At 55.7% G+C, this 17278-nt stretch overlaps 1 protein-coding gene across 2 annotated transcripts in view; it reads left to right on the top strand.

Moving 5' to 3' along the window:
- The window catches only part of OLFM1 (olfactomedin 1), a 44913-nt gene that overhangs the window by 8227 nt on the left and 19408 nt on the right, over nt 1–17278 (top strand). The window contains exons 1-4 of one of the 2 annotated variants that reach the window (XM_049896369.1): nt 6398–6634; nt 8569–8718; nt 14638–14793; nt 16828–17047. In XM_049896369.1, coding sequence (XP_049752326.1) covers nt 6485–6634; nt 8569–8718; nt 14638–14793; nt 16828–17047 — 676 coding nt within the window. In that variant the 5' untranslated portion in view covers nt 6398–6484. Of the gene's footprint in view, nt 1–6397; nt 6635–8568; nt 8719–14637; nt 14794–16827; nt 17048–17278 lie in introns of those variants that run through there. The other variant, XM_049896370.1, reaches the window with a different exon arrangement.

The following is a 17278-nucleotide window of genomic DNA, read 5'->3' as shown; positions in this document are numbered from 1 at the left end:
GATAATGGAGGCGAGGGCAGGGCTTGTGCTCCTAGAGTGACTGTGTGTCGGACCCTTGGGTCCTCTGGGAAGAAGGGACTTGGTCTCAGGGGTCTGGAGCCCCAGAGTCTTTTGATCTACACCAGTGTTGTGTCCCTGGGCATTTCCTAAATACTTGGCTGGATGCCAGGCTTGACTCTTAGGTGTTTTTATTTAAAAAAAAAAAAACCTGTTGCGTCGAGTCGATTCCGACTCATAGCGACCCTATAGGACAGAGTAGAACTGCCGCATAGCATTTCCAAGGAGCGCCTGGTGGAATTCGAACTGCTGATCTTTTGTTTAGCAGCCGTAGCTCTTAACCACTATGCCACCAGGGTAAAGACACCACCTTTTAATTCACCTGGGGATCAATGATTTACCGGTGGAAACCAGGCTGTCCTTAATTCGTCAGGGTGTGTCCCCACACCTGGCAAAGAGAAAACAGTGACATGTGTGGCCCCCCGCCCCCACCCAGAGCTGTGAGTTCAGCCCAGGGTGTGATGTGGCTTCTCAACCACCCCCACCAGGTTCTTCAGATGCTGCTCCCAGACCTGGGCTCCGCTTCTGCCGGGACAGCAAGGGGACACGGGGCTGTGGCTTCCCCTGTGGTTTGGACTTGAGCCTGTCTGAGGCCACACTCATAAAGGCAATGTGGAACTTGCCGGAGAGGGAGCGGAGGGTGTGTGAGGAGGGCCTGGCAGGGAGGGGCTGCTTTGCTCTGTGCTGGGTAGATACAGACTTGGCCTGGTGGTTGGAAATGTGGCCAGTTGTGGCTTCACCAGTGACATCTGTACGACAATGGGGGAGGAGGAATGCACCCTCAAGGGGTCAGTTCCCTGTCACTGGAGGCGTTCAAATGGAGACTCTGTATCCCGACGCCATAGGAAGGAGCTTGAAACTGAGAGGAAGGCAGGACAAGGTGGCCGTGGAAGGAGCTCAGTGCTCTGTGCTAGTCAGCTTCTGCCAGTGGTGGAAACAAACCCAAAATGCCATGGGTGTCAATGACAAGGGTGTATTTCTGTCCAGGCTTCGGCTACCTGCTGCAGGCTGGCACCACTCTGGCCGAGACACGCGGGGGCTCTAACACGTCAGCTCAGATGTGGCGTGGGGCCTGTCCTCCACCTCCCACCACCCAGGATCGCAGGTTACACAGCCAAGCTGGTGTCCTACTGTCTGGACATGGTGATCCTGTCCACCTGTTGGTAAGCCCAGAGGCCTCGAAGGAGGTGGAATAGAGGTGACAGCTAAAGGGGACATCTGGCTCGGACCACCCATAGTGGCATTCTGTGGCTGCTGGGTCCTCCCAAGCTAGCTGCCAGCTTGAGGCCAAGTCCATGGGGGCAGCCACCAGAGGAGGGGTCTCTCAGAAGCCCTTGGGCCCAGCCCTCTCCCTGCTCCAGAATGTTCTTCCTCAGAAAGTGCATGACAAAGGCGCACGCTGGGCAGGAGAGGCGGAAGTGGCCCTGTCTCTCTCCTCTGTAAGTAGCTTTCCTCGTTGGAGGAAAATATGCAGCCCTTTAAGTGGCCAAAGAGCACCTGCCGCTTGTCCTGCCGGAGGCCCCTTTGCCATGAAGCATCAGGAACTGGTCCGGGGACCCTCTCCTCCCAGCAGCCACGCCTGGTCTGGGCCCCAAGCCAGTCCTCTCCCCGTGGGCCCCCACTTTCTGTCTGTGAAATGGAGGAGGTCGGATGTGCCACCCAGCCCAGTACACGGTGCTGTGGGCTGGATTAGGGTGTTCTTAGCACTCCGCGTGGGTGTGTCGCCTAGGACTGGAGGCAGGAGCATCCTTTCAGTTACGTAACTCGCCCTGTTCTGAGAGCTGGGAAACCGGGGCTCCTACTGCGAGGGCCAGGCCTGAAAACAGGATGGCAGGAGGACAGAGACCTGGCTGAGGTGGGACTCATCAAGGCAGGTGGCCCAGATAGGGAGGGGCGGCCTTCCTGCCCTTCCCATGTGCTTGGTGGGGAGGCCTGGGGTGCTCCCACGGAACGGCCTTCGCGTGGGATTGTGCAACTGGCCAGGGCCTGCGGCCATGCAGCCCTTTCCTTCTGGGACCCATGAGATTGAAGGGCCTGCAGGACCTCAGGAAGGCAAGGGTGCTACCACGCTCACGTTGGCTCTGAGGAGAGGCTGGCTCACTGCATAACCAGGACAGGTCCTGCAAGCCTCAGCCCTCATCTGTAAAGTGGAGGTGACAGAGCACCGGCCCCAGGAGCCTCTGGAAGGACCAGGTGGCTCCATGCGTGCAGAGCCCTCAGTGCAGGCTGGGGCTGGGTGCCTGCTCCTCCGAGTTTTCCTGAACATTAAGACACAATTGCAGACAGGCGGCCCTTGCTTTGGGGAAGTTGTGTGGAAATGGGGATTTCAATTCCTCTTTAGGAGCACTTGGTGTGGGCGACTCCATGGATCCTTTAATCCAAGTGCTTCGTTCTAAGACCCATGGCTTGCTTTTGGAAATGCCTTGTAGCCTTCCAGATGAAAAGACACTGGCCCCAGCTTCCCCACTGACCCCTTCAGAAGGAATTAGAAACAGCGTCTCTCCTGCACCGTGGGTTTTAGGGACTAGAGATGATTTGGGATTGGGATTAAATGAGTTGCGGTGACTGGGCTTGAATCTCCAGGCTGGTGAGAGCTGCTGGGGTATAGGCTTCCGGCTCGGGGCCAGGGCCCTGTCCCCTGACACCCCTGCTGTGCCCACACACCCCACCTCAGGGCATGGAGGACTGTGTGTCTGTCCCTGTGACCAAGAGAGGATTAGCTAGGATTTCAAAGCAACACGGTGGGTGGGGGCAGCCTGCCTCCCATCACCCCCAAATCCTTTGACCTCCTGGGGTCAGCTTTGTTCCCTAGGGAGGAGGCCGTGTAGGAATTTCAAGCCTGGCTCAGATTTGGCAAACTCAGTGTAAATAACCAAAGCTGTCTTTTTGAGAGAGTGCTTCTCAGCCACACCGTAGGGGGTGCAGTGCCCCCGCCCTGGCTCCCCAACATGACCACATGCTCGAGAGACATGTGACAAGGAGGTTTCAGATCTCCCCACACAGCCTGACTGCCTGTCCCAGGAGTGAGGGGGTGTCCCTGGTCTCAGAGACGTGTGACAAGGAGGTTTCAGATCTCCCCACACAGCCTGACTGCCTGTCCCAGGGGTCAGGGGGTGTCCCTGGTCTCCTGGCCTCCAGCAGCTCTGTGGAGTTGCTCTTGGCCCCATCATTGCAAACTACCTGGATTTCATTCCCTCGGTGCAAAAGCCCAGCCAAGTTGGCTCTCTTTGAATTTAGAGTACCAGTTGTAAATCCTTACGGGACATTACCGGCATAAAATCAAAGCGGAAGTTCTTCAAAATCAGGAGAGCTTTTCCCGTGTGTATATATATATTTTTCTTTTTATCTACCCATCTGTGGCTTAAACTTCCTAGAATGTCACTCTGGCTGCTGGGGTTATTTTCCTATCTGACACCACCTCCTCCATACCCGAACATCGCAGCAGCAGCACCTCTCTCGGTGGTCTTTGTGGAGGGAGGTGGCGGGGGTCTCCGTGAGCATCACACTTTGTTTCCAGGGCCAGCTCTCCCAAGGCCACCTGGCTGTGGGTCTTCTCTGATCCAGTTTCATTTTCTGCAAAGAGGGTGCGACAATGAACAGTGACTGACACCTTGATTAGGTGCCAAGCTTCTTCCTCCATTAACTCATGTAATCCTCCTAATACCAGGGGAAACAAAAAAAAAAAACAAAAAAACACATGGCCACCAAGTGAATTCCGACTCATAGCAACCCTATAGGACACAGTAGAACTGCCCCATAGGGTTTCCAAGGCTGTAATCTTTATGGAGGGAGACTGCCACATCTTTCTCCCACAGCAGTTGGTGGGTTCAAACCACTGACCTTTCAGTTAGCAGCTGAGTGCTTTAATCACTGTGCCACTAGGGCTCCAGTCACCCCAGAAAGAAAGGGTTCTATTATTAAGCCCATTTCACAGATGGGGAAACGGAGGCACAGATGGGGCTCACAAAGGCTCACAGCCAGTAAGCGGCAGAGCTGGGGTTGGAACTCAGGCCATCGGGCTCCAGGCTCCACGCAAGATGAGGCTGTGTGCCGCCACGCTCCGGGGACGGTGTCTGCTCCCTGGGTCGTAGGGAAGTCTGGACTCATGTGCAGCTCCCAGCCCCAGGAAGGGGCCCCAGTAGTGCCGTTGTCATGCTGCTGTTTCTTCTGTCCTGGGACCCGTGGCACACTGGGCCCTGCTCCTCCCACTTGTTGCTGGCTCGCGTCGAGTTGATTCCAACTCCTAGCGACCCCGTATGACAGAGTAGGACTGCCCCATAGGGTCTTCCAGACTGTGGTCTTTATGGGAGCAGATTGCCAGGTCTTTCTGCCACGGAGCCCCTGGCTGGGTGTGAGCCGCCGACCTCTCGCTCAGCAGCCAAGCGCGTAGTTGCTGCACCAGCAGGGCTAGGCGCTAAATCAGTGTTTGTGGCTTCAGAGATGAACTAAGAGTTTTGTCGATTGGGTTGGGCTGGATTTGAAGTTGTTCCAACAGTAAGTGGTCATTTTGCTTGTGCAGTGGAAAGCGGGTGTGGGTGATTTGGGCAGACAGGGCTTGTGGCCAGGAATCTGTGTTACGGAGGCGCTCTCAAGACGGGGAGGCGGCCCTTTGCGGACCCGCCGGCCTCCAGCGCCCCAGCCAGCCGCGCTGTGGCTAAGGCTCCAGGTGCGGAGCAGAGCCTGCACTACCAGCCTGCGCTGGTAGGTGGCGCCCCTCCACAACAGTTGGAATCCGCAGCATTCACCCCAGACCCGCTTGCCACCTAGCCCTTCTCAACCTTTTCATTAGCCAGGAAAACAAACTGAGGAGCTTCTTCAGGGAACGGGCAGGGTCTCAAACCTGCACCCAGGCCAGGGTCACCTGGCCTTTAGGGAGTCCTCTCCGTAACAGGTTGGGCAGGGAGAAGGACCAGCCCTGGAAAGCGGTGACCTGTCTTAGGTGGGCACCGGGAGGGCCGGGCCCTGCATCCAAGGTCCTTCTTTCAGATCCACCCCCCACCCCCACCCCCACCCCCACCCCCACCCCCCTACCCGCCCGGGAAGGAGATGAAGTCCCACACTGGCAGAGACTCGCTCCCAGGAACCAGGGCAGTCCTTGCCGCCCAGTGGCTGGGGAAGCTTAGTGGAAGGCTTGGGGAAGCTTAGTGGAAGGCTTGGGGAAGCAGCCCTGCTCTGCCCTTAGCCACCTTCTGCAAGTTCAGAAGCTCTATTCAGGTGTGTGGGCCAGGCAGGCCAGCGGCTTCTGACAGACCCACCTGGGTCCTGGCACTGGTGCTGACCAGCAGCCCATTGTGCCGGTAGCTCTGTCCCTTGCCTGGACGTCAGAACTCAGGTTCTACTCCGGCAGGGAGGCAGGACACGCGCCCAGGCTACTCAACCACACGCCCCTATCCATGATACCCAGGTCCCCAAACCCACATCCCTGCAGGCCCACCCCATCACACTCCCCATGGGGTGGCCCCTTCAGCTCCCCAGTCCCACGCACACTTCTGCAACTGCTCCCACACCCCTGTACCCCTGTATGCTCATAGCAGGGCACACCCGCCCCCCCGCCCAGTTCTGCTGCCAAGAACCATCACAGCGGCTTCTCCTCCCACCCTCCTTTCCCAGGCACCCTGGAATTGGAGACCCCCCAGGAGGGGCCGCTTTCAGAGCCAGACCCAAGAGCAGCCCACCCCCCTACCCCCCCACCCTCCGCCCCGTGGGTTTCTAGCAGCACCCCAGGCTGGGGGGCAGTCTCGAGCCTGACCTGGCAGCCAGGGTGGAGGGGGCCTCCTGGGACAACCTTCATCTCCAAAGCAAGGCACTAAGGGTGCCTGAGGGGTGCCCTGCGCATCGCTGCAGCTGGGCCATGAGGCTTGATAAGAGCTGGGGGTGGGCAGCGGGCATCGCCCCTGAGGCCCACGCGGGGCTGTTTCCTTATGACTTGGGGGTGCGGTTTGCATCTTCCCGGTCACCCCGATCCACCTCCGCGGCCCAGGGAGTGCAGCCCTCGCGGCCAGCAGCCAGGGGGCGGCGGGGAGCCGAGTGAGGAAGCATCCACCCCTCTCCGGGCGGACTGCGTCGCCGTGCCCGCGTGTCCCCGCCTCCCTCGGCCGCGGCCCCCGCGCAGCCCGTGCCGAGCTCAGGCAGGCGGCCCTTCCTGGCGGCGGAGCGGAGCGCGGCGGCACCAGCAGGCGCGGGGACGCGGCGGCACCGGCGAGCGGGCGGGCTCCGGCCGCCTGTGGCCACCCTCCCCGGCGCGCGGGGCGGTGCGGCAATGGCCCGGGCGCGCATGGCGGCGGCGGGGCGGCGGCGGCGGCGGGCGGAGGGGGTGCGGGGACACGGCCGGGCGCCCCTGCCCGCCGCGGTGCCCGCCGCCTGAGGCTGCCCGGGGAGCGCGAGCCGGCGCCGGCGCGGCGCCGGCCAGGAGGCGACGCCAGGCGCGATGTCGGTGCCGCTGCTGAAGATCGGGGTTGTGCTGAGCACCATGGCCATGATCACCAACTGGATGTCCCAGACGCTGCCCTCGCTGGTGGGCCTCAACACCACCAAGCTCTCGGCGGCCAGCGGCGGGACGCTGGACCGCAGCACCGGCGTAAGTGCGCCCCGCCGCCGGCTTCGCGCGTCCCTCCCTCGTCCCTCTCTCCGCGGTCCCAGCCCTGGCCAGGCGGGCGCTGCAAGGGACCCGGGTCGCGAGCGGCGGAGCGGGGGCAACGGCCGGGCTCCCGGGGCGGACCCTCCTCGCTGCGGTCTTGACCCTGCCTTCCAAAGCCCCCAGCCCGGCCCCTTGTCCCTCCATGGTCTTCCTGGGGCGATGCTTCCTCTGCCCGGTCCCCTCGTGGGGCAGGGGACGCCGGCTAAGGGCTCGGCGAGTTTTAGCCTCCATTCAGTTAACAATCTTTTTTTTTTTTTTTAAGACTGTTATTGTAAAGGTTTGGAAACTGAGGCCAAGGGGCTAGAGGACTTGTCCAAGGTCACTCACCAAGCAAGGGATGGAGTCGGGGCTAGACCCCAGTCGGGGCTGGGAACTAATCCCACTTCCTATAAGCCGGACTGGACCCGGCCGCGGAGCCACGAGCTGAGCCCAAGACTCCAAGGCGTCCTTCTTCCCAGTCCCCTGGGAAGGTCCAGCTAGGTCCTCACAGAGAAGGGCTGCAGAGGGACCAGGCGGGGCCCCTAGGAGGGTATGCTGCGGTGAGCACCCCTTGCCTTCCCAAACCCCTCCCGTCCTGCCTGCAGGAGTTGCCCATCTCCAGGCCTTGGGAAGAGGGATGAGTGGCCAGCTGCTTCTGAGGCAGGGCTGACTTAGCAGGTGTCTGGAGCCCAGGCCAAGCCAGACAACCACCAAGGAGCCAGAAGCGCCTAAGCAGGGGCCACCCAGACCCGCCCCTCTAAGCAAAGGAGAGGTGAAGGACACCTTCTCCGCTCCTGCTCCATGTTTGCTGCTGAGGGCTCGGAGCTCTGCTAGAACTCCATGTGACCCCCTCCCAAGACCGTAATCACTGCCACCTGGCCCTGGTTTAAACAGGAATTGTGCAGCGGTTCCTGGCAATGACTGCGTTCCCTGCCCCCTGGGTCCTGAGCTGCTGAGGCGGCAGTGAATGAAATTAAATATATCACTACTATAGATTCTCCGCTCCCAACTTCTCCTCTCATCCCCAGGCTAAAAATAGCAGGGAGGTGACCGAGTCCAGTGGAGGGAAAGGTGGAGGAGACAGCAGGAGCGGCAGCCTGGCGGGCTGGCAGGAGGGCGTGTGCTTTCCTGCTGGGTTTCCTCCCTGTGTACCGAGTCCTCAGGACCACCTGGGCTGGTTGCAGGAGACCGCACCATGGCCTGGCTCTGGCTTCCTTGGTGGTCATTGGGCACGCCTCAGGACTGAGGTTGGGGTGACTGTGCACAGCGTGCCACCCAAGTTGGTGAAATCCACCAAATGGTGCGTGGGCAGGAGCCGCCTGGAGTTGGAGCCGCCCTGGGATGGCTATGGGTCGCTGTAGCTCCAGGCTAATCGGCTGCTGGGTCTCGGCTATTACTACGGGTACATCCTCCTCCAAGTGTCAGGGAGCGGCAGGGCGGCCTGGCCGTGCCAGCACCCTGCCTGCCTGACGGAGGAGGTGTCTTATTTCTGAGCTGCGTGACGCCAGAAGCCAGCCAGCCACTTGCTTCCCCGCCTTGGCTCCCCACCTAGCCCCAGCCTCCGACTACCCCTCGTCCCACCTTACACAGCAGCTTGAGGAGATGCCACGACTTCACACATTTCTTAGGTTGAACTTGTTTTAAAAAGAAGTGACAAGAGTGATGCCTTGCTGTCTCCCTTCTGGCCTTGGGGACCCTGGTGGGCGCCTGTGCCCCTGCATCCCTGCCTGTTGTCAGAGGGTCTTTGGACCATTTCTTCCTGCCTCTTCCCTGGGGTTGGATGGGGACCTTCTCCCCTGGTGGCAGTCTCTGATGCTCTGCCTTGTGGTCTCACTTCCCCCGCTTCCCTCCCTCTCCCTCACCCACCTCACCCTGCTGCACCCTTCCCTCTCCAGGTGTTGCCCACCAACCCTGAGGAGAGCTGGCAGGTGTACAGCTCTGCCCAGGACAGCGAGGGCAGGTGTATCTGCACAGTGGTTGCCCCCCAGCAGACCATGTGTTCACGGGATGCCCGCACAAAACAGCTGAGGCAGCTGCTAGAGAAGGTGAGTGCATGGGGGAGGAGGGAGGAAAGATGAGAGGGCTGTTCCAGTGTTCATGCCAGCACCAGTGCTGGGCTAGCCTGAGGGTCTATCCCAGCTCCAGGGCCTCACTCGTTCCTCTTTCCTGCATGTCCCCACTCGAAATATTTGTGAATGGATGCATGAGTGATAGGGTAGATGGATAAAGGGATGGATGGATAGGTAGATGGATGGGTGGGTGGGTGTGTGGGTGGGTGGATGGATGGATGGATGGATGGATGGATGGATGGATGGATGGATGGATGGATGGATGGATGGATGGATGGATGGATGATAGGGTAAATGAATAAAGATTATAGGGTAAATGAATAAAGAGATGGACTGGTGGATGGACAGATGATAGTGTGGATGGATGGCTGGATGATAGTGTATGATAGGGTGGATGGATGAAAGGCTGGATGGGTGGATGGATGAAAGGCTGGATGGGTGCATGGATGGATGGGTGCATGGATGGACGGATGAATGGACGGATGGGTGGATGGATGGGTGGATAATAGGGTGATGGATGAAGGGATGGATGGATGGATGGACGATAGGGTAGATGGATGGGGGATGGGTGTGTGGATGGATGGATGGGTGGGTGGGTGGAGACTCCACAGGGTGGCCCAAGAGGAGATGAATAGATCCAGAGAGTGGCAAGATGGGATGCAGGGCCTCCCCTTCCTGGCTTCCATCTCTTGGAGTGATTCTCACAAGCTGTAGTCCAGGGGTCTCAGGCTGTTGCCCAGCATCTGACTTGGGAGAGCTCTTCTGGGCCCAGGGAAGCACAGGAGTTTAGGTTTTACATATGGGGATCTTCTCTCTGACTTTGGATGGTTGCACCTGCCTAATGGCAGGGCCAGGTATTCACCACAAGGCTGCCTTCCTGCTGTGAAAGCATGGTAAATTACTTCATAACACAGCTGGGAGCAGCCCTTGCAGTGTGCATGCACACTGTGGACCCATCCCTTAGTTTAATCTTCACAGGAACCAGGTGGAGTCAACAGGGTTATCTGCCCCATTTCACAGAGGTGGAAATTTGGGTCCAGGTGTCCTAGCATCCCTCCTGGCCTGGCCTCGTTCACTACACCCAGGCAGCCTTCTCTTGATCAACCAAGCCAGAGGGTGTCCTGGCACATTCTGCCCAAGGACCCAAGAACCCTCTATCCTGGGGTCAACCTGACTATTGGGGTTCCCTGGGAGTTACTAGGGGGAGAAAAAAATGAGATGGACCCTTCTGTCCCACTGCTCACTCCCCCCAGGGGAAGGGGAATTTCACAGGGTACACATGTAGGGCAGGGACAGATCCTTCACACCCTGAGTGTGGACAGTCACACACATGCACAGCCACACTCAAACACATGCTCACATAGTGACGCACATACACACAGATACACACACACACATAATCACACATGTCCACACATAGTCACACACGTGTACACAGTTACACACATACCCATAGTCACACATATGTACACATGCACACTCACACACAGTCTCACATACACTCACAGTACACAGTCACATATACACACGTAGTTAGACACAGGCACGCATACACATATACACGTACTTACATATATACACGCATATACATATAGATGCATACACGCCGTCACACATACACACACAGTCACACGTGCACACACACATATACACACATGCGCATATATACAAATGCTCACACATGTATACACACATACACACACAGTAGTTGCACACACATATACACACTCGTGCACATATACACAGTCACACACATGCCCACTCTCACATATCACACATGCACAAGTATACACACACATAGTTGCATGTATACACACACTCATACACAGGTACACACAGACATATACACATACACACGTGCATGCTTACACATATACACGCACACACGTATACACAGTCACACATACATCGCAATGCTCATACACATATACACACACATAGCCATGCACACTCACACATATACACAGTCACACGCACACTCACACATCCACTATATACACACACACACATATACACACTCATGGTTGCATGCATACATACATGGTCACACACACGGACACACATACACACACACAGTCACACACATGCACACTCACGCATATACAAACGCTCACATATGCACACATGCACGCACCCTCACACCCCCACACACAGGAAAGCCTGGACTCTTGGAGACCGACTTTGTATTGTCCACAGTGGGCGTCAGCTTAGGGTAAGAGAGGAGGTCGTGAGGGGCAGGGCGGCCTCTGCGGTTGGAGGGACAGACCCTGGGCTGTGCGGACAGGACAGTTCCTCGCTGGGAAGGGACAGAGTCACCTTCCCAGGGCTGGGGGCAGTGTTCTTCAGCTCTAGCCTAGCTCAATGTGTTCCTGAGCACAGCTGGGGGCAAAGCAGGTGCCCTTACTTGGACGCAGTTTCCCCAACTATCAAGGACGGGGGTGCGTGAGAGAGTCCCAAGGCTTTTCCTGTCTCTGCTAGGCTCTGAAGGCTCCTGGTTGCTGCCAGCCCCCGGCCCCAGCCAGCAGTCTGAAAGCAGGTGTGGAGACCCGGGCTTCCTTGGGCAAGAAGAAGGGCCTCCCTCGGGCTAATGGAGCATGTTCACCTTTTAAGGAATCGAGTGTGATTTTTTTCTGCCATCTGTAGCCCCCTGAGTAAATGATTTTAAAGAATTGAAGTGCAGTGCACTAACAGGTTTTACAAACATGTTTTAATGCCAAACTAGCCCAAAGCCCAGTTGAGGCTTTGATTATTCAGAATCACAGAAGAAGGAGCTGGGGCGCCTCTGGGATTGCTGGAAGGCAGGGCAGGGGCACTGCAGGACTGGACCCAGGGCTCTGGGGAGGGGATGCTTGCGGGGAGGACAAGAGGACAGACAGGGCAAAAGTACATTCCAGAAAGCTCTAGGAGCCCCTGGGAACATGAGTCTTGGGGCTTGTCACCAGGTTGGTGCTTTACAAATGACAACCCTGTTCTAGATCCTAATGGCCACTCTATCTTCAGAGGACTTGTCCCTCCTCCATGCCCTGTGTGTGCTAAAGGAACGGGCTGCCCCCTCCTTCCTCCCTCTCACGCTTGTGTCTCCTCCATCTTCCCTTCCTTTGCTCCTTCTCTTTCCTCTTCTCACCTGTGGAGGGGTGCAGAGAGGGCACCGCCGGGGGCAGAAGTAGGGAGGCTGTCCATCGTCCTCTGACCCAGCCTTAGTCCAGTCCCTGGGCTCAGGGTCACTGTGGAACTTAGTCCTTCCAGGTTCTGCCAGCCTGGATCCACGCCAGGCCCACCACGTGCTTTCCAAAGGCACAAGCCCCAGGTCCCCCAACAGAGATTCCAGTTTTAAGTGACCTGGAGTCCCCAGCTAGGACTGAAGCCCACCGACTCCCTCCTCTGTTGAGAGGCAAGTGTGGAAGGAGGTGGGGAGACAGCTGTGTTCTCTTGAAGAAGCACCTGGCCCTGAGCTTAAAGGCAGAGGCTGGGGTCCCAGAAGAAGCATCTGTGTGACAGTACACTAGTCGCTCAGCCTCTCTGAGCCTTGGTCTCATCTGTCAAGTGGGACTCAAAATTGTGTCACCTCCTAGGGTTTGGTAACAGTCAAATGATAGAGATATCAGATCAAACAATATCTCAAAGATCAAATGATGAGTCCCAGTGCCTGGCACAGGCTGAGTAAGTTCTTGCAGTTGGTCTCTGCCTTGAGGCTGGGGGTGTGTCTGCTGCATGCTCTGATAACCGCCCCCCTCCCCCGTGCCTTGCATTGGGTGGGGCGTGGGGTGGCCGTGCCATTTAGTAGTGGCATGACTTTGAGCCAACGTCAGCCGGCTTTTCAGGGGCACGCCCTCCAAGTAAGAGAAAGTCAGTGTTCAGGCACGTAGACAGTGGTACTCTGGGGCCCAGAGAGCTGGGGAGCAACTATGACTTTAAGCTCAGTCACCACTCCAGGGTTCCCCTACCCTTGTGCTAATTGGCCGGGAAGGAAAGTGTTTCTTCACAGTAGGGGATTGTAGGAGAAGGCTTTTTTGTAGGCAGCTGAGTAGCCTGACATCTTTAAATTTTTTAAGCATTTATTGTCTGGCGAGCGTGAAGGCCATCGTGCTGTGTGTGGCCTCCTGCTAGAAGCCTGAGACCGCAGCCGGGTGGGCTCAGCCGCTCTGCCCAGCCCGAGTGGTAACCCCGACTACTGTGGCCAGGCTGAGGGGAAGCTGGGCTGGGGCTATCATTTGCATTGTCCCTTCCCCCCAGCCACGTGGCCGCAGAGACAGGTGTTAGACTTTGTGCTGGGGTCACCGATGAGCATGAAGGCCATGCCCCTCCCCCCCGACACCTGAGACAGGTGCGTGGGTTACTCCTGGGCAGGGCACTCTGCCAACAAGGTGATGCTGTTGTTTCCAAGGAGCGTGCAGCCATTGCTGGTTCAGCATGTCAGGGAAGGCTCCCTGAAGGAGGTGGCATGTGGACTAGGTCTTGAAGGATGAACGGAAACAGACTTGCAGCTTTTCTCCGCAGCGGTGCTGCCATCACACAAGGTGGCAGAATGAGAGGGGGATGGGGCACTGGGGACAACAGGTAACAGAGCAACTGTTTCAGTTTCCGCAAATCGTTCTAGCCAGAAAGGATCAGAGCAAGTAAAAGTCACCTCCACATTGTGTTTTACAAACTTGAAGTTTTAAACTGAATTTGTATATATGTTACTTTCAAATAACAAGTCATAAAATTCCTTTTTAAATGCTGAGAGAAGCACTATTTGTCTTCTTCCTACCAAGAATTCCTTTGGCTGCTCTTTCTCTCTTTTTAAATTTAATTTTATTTGCTGGGCGGAGGACATAAAGGGAGGTGGAAACCCCGCACCCAGCGCTTCTCATCACTGACCAGTCAAAGCTGAGCCTTGGACCCAAACAATTTTGTTCCTAGAAGGGAGAGGATTTTCAAATTCAGCAAGATCAGAATGAATATTTGCTGTTGTGAAGGTATCGGCTTCCCCAGTAATTGGATTAGAATTTGAGAAAATGACCCAAACACCACCACAGGAAGCCCCAGAGACGTCCCACCTCCCAAAGTCCCCAACGCATGGCACAGAGTGCAAGCCTGTTTCCTGAAAATAAGATGCACTGGCAGATGGCCGCACTCAAACTGTTTTTCTTTTAAGCTCTCTGGAATCCTGTTGAATATTAAAGTTCCATCTTGAGGCTAGACTCAATTCTGAGCTGCCTGTAAAGATGTAAAACAGCGATCCTTCATTTGCTGGGTGATTGATTCCGGGCTGTGTGTTCTGAATGTACATGTTTACAGAGCAGTCATCTACTTATGACATTGTGGATATGATGGATGGCATCGGAGAGGGGAAGCGGGCCTGATGCCGGAGCTGGGAGAGCCATTCCCTGTTCCTTCATCCCGCACTTAAGCGATCACCCTCCTCAGCAAGACATCAGTGAGCTTTAGGATGAAAGAGAATTTATCCTTGGGGGGCGCAGGCAGCCCGACAGTGCCGTTCCACTCTGTTGGTATTTATGCTTGCTTAGCTGGATTTCCTCCTGCAGAACAGAAATCATACCCCCACCCCCCCAACCCCCCAAAAAAGAAAAGGCTGGATCAGCCACAGCCCCGTGCCTGCAGCCATCTCAGTGAACAAGTGCAGTCTCCCGCACCCCGGATTTGCATCCGGAATTGTAGGGACGCATTCTAGAAGGTGGCAGAGGAAATGTTTACCCAGCTAATTTGCTCTGTTTGGGGAACTCTTGGTGGTAACAACCCTCGATGTTGGTGATTAACCAGTAAATAACGCATGGCGTCTTCTGGCTCCCTAGGCGCTGGCTGGGTAGGAAAGGTCAGTGTCATGTGTTAGGAGGCACATGAGATCGTTTGGCACCGCTCCAGCTGCTCCTTGACCTGTTGCCTTTTTGACAGGTGCAAAACATGTCTCAATCCATAGAGGTCCTGGACAGGCGGACCCAGAGAGACTTGCAGTACGTGGAGAAGATGGAGAACCAGATGAAAGGACTGGAGTCCAAGTTCAAACAGGTGGAGGAGAGTCATAAGCAACACCTGGCCAGGCAGTTCAAGGTATGTGCCTTCCTCCTCCTTCTCCACCTCCAAGGCTGGGCTTGTGTTCCCTTTGCACTTGCTCCTGCCCCCTCCCCCGCCCTAGAAATAGAGATCTGGGGCTGCAGAGAGGCATAGCAAGGGTCATTCTTTGCCGTGCAGCCTGCTGTCCTTAGAGACAGAGGTCACCTGTCCTTGCCCTCGTTTGGCGAAAGACACCTGGACAGGTACCGGCCGGGTTAGCGGTTCCCAGCACACCTTAGCTTCAATCAATTGGAGTCCGAAGCTGGGGTCCCAGGTCCTGCGCTTCCCTAGCCAAGTGGCAATTAGCTGGGGACGGGATGTCACAGCCTTTGTCATCCCACAGCTGCTACAGGTAAATCATATTAGCCGTGTATTAGCTTAATTGATTAGAGCCAGTCTGAGCCAGATCACTCAGGGCACTTTTTCACATCTGACCTAATTCAGCTGTGACAAGGCACAAGGCAGCTTAGCAGGGAAAAAAGAGGGAAAAGCCAGCGTCTTTCTCACTGGGTCGGGGGCGGGGGGCAAGGGTCGTTTGTCCCCAGGCAGCTGTGGATATCAGAGCCAGAGTTCATTTGACGTAAGATTACATATACATAGGTACCAATATGTCTATACACACCTATCATTTGCTCAGCTTCGAGATGATTAAATTGAGAAATGACACGCCTCTTGATTAAGGCACACTTGCATGTTAATTAGGGATGGAGGCTGGATGCAAACGCCAGGGCCCAATTACACAGCCTCGCCCACCCAAGCGAAAATGGCTGCTGTGCTCCCTCCCTGCCTCCCTGTCCTTTTTAGGCTAATGTTTTTCTTTGATGCATTCTCTGCGTGAAGCAAGAACTAATTCTCTTTTAAAAGCAGTCCATTAGGTAGACAGAACAGCAAGCTAATGACGTTATAAATCCATATTATACATAACGTAATAGCGGCCCGATCCTGTTGAGGGGAATGAGATGGTTGTTCTCATCGAAGGCAGGTGGACAGTTTGTCCTTGTCCCGACACGTCATCGTGAATTCTCTTGGAAATAGATTTTGACCTGTCTGGCCACAGAACATTTGTGTCTCCTCAAAGGGCCCGTGCCCTTCTCCGTGGCAGACTCAGGCTTCTTAGTGGCAGGGGCTTCTTAGAGGCAGGGGCATAAACAGCAGCCTGGGGACACGGGGGTGGGGGGCGGACAGCTCGTATTTGTAGGCTTCGCCTGCACAGGCATCTCTCTGAGTTCCAAAATGGGGGGGCAGTATGCTTTGGGAGGGGGAAGAAAAAGCAATCCATTGCTTTTTGCCATGCTTAAATTGTAATACAGAATTTCCACAGAAATTGCTGCGAAGGAATCTAAATAACCATCTGAGCAGTTTGTTTCCGCTAACCCCAGCATTCAAGCGTGTTTTTTGTTTTTGTTTTTTTTCCTTTCCTTTTCTTGTAAGTGACCATGAGCATATTTGTGTGTTAGTGGCTATCTGTGTAAGGCAGGCTAGTGAGCTAGCTCTTCAACAGTGTCTCATTTTCTTGCTTGCAGGGCTAACTTAAAAGACTTTTTTCAGTGCTGCAGTGACTGAAGAAGCAGTTCACTCCCATGTAACCATGAAAGAGAGCCAGAGAGCTTTTTTGCACCATGCATTTTAACTATGATTTTCCAATACTTAGCACCATATCAATCAGGAGCCTTGAATACAACCACGATCCTCCTTTGCATGCGACTGTAGATTCATTTCATGAATAGTTTGAACCCTTGTCAATGCATTTTTTGAAAAAAAAAAAAAAAAAGAACTTTGTGTATGTGACTGAAAGCATGTAACCCTCAGATGTGGCATTCTGAACTGACAATAAAGACCTTTCCCAAATATGCTGGTGTTCTGAAGACTGATTCATGTGCTCTCCTGACTAACGGGGACCAGAATAAATAACCCTGTAAATACAGCAGCAGCGTGCACCTTCTCCCTCACGTAGGGACCGGCCAGGCCAAGGCAGGGTGTGGCGAGTTTTTGCACGCATCGCACTGAACCCAGCTTATTTTAACCTTGCAGGCGATAAAAGCGAAAATGGACGAACTTAGGCCTTTGATACCTGTGTTGGAAGAGTACAAGGCCGATGCCAAATTGGTAATGCAGTTTAAAGAGGAGGTCCAGAATCTGACGTCAGTGCTTAACGAGCTGCAAGAGGAAATTGGCGCCTATGACTACGATGAACTGCAGAGCAGAGTGTCCAATCTTGAAGAAAGGCTCCGTGCATGCATGCAAAAACTAGGTAGGCCCAGAACCCGGCGGGGCGTGGCAGCACCGGCCACCTCCCCACGCGGCACAGGCTTAGGGAGTGGTGCTGAAGTGGACAGCGCCCGCCTGGCTTCAGCAGCGAGGTGATGGCTGGTTAGGGTTTGTGGGTAGGGCTGCCTTGAGGAACACTGGAGGAGGCCTGTAGGGAGCACCCATTACACCCCCTTCACCCCCCAGGGCTTTGACCCAGTCCTGGGTGAAGTCT

Source organism: Elephas maximus, chromosome 9 (assembly GCF_024166365.1).
Source record: "Elephas maximus indicus isolate mEleMax1 chromosome 9, mEleMax1 primary haplotype, whole genome shotgun sequence".
NCBI classification, from domain to species: Eukaryota; Metazoa; Chordata; class Mammalia; order Proboscidea; family Elephantidae; genus Elephas; species Elephas maximus.
Note: the sequence above shows the minus strand (reverse complement) of the source record. Positions and strands in the feature narration are given on the sequence as shown.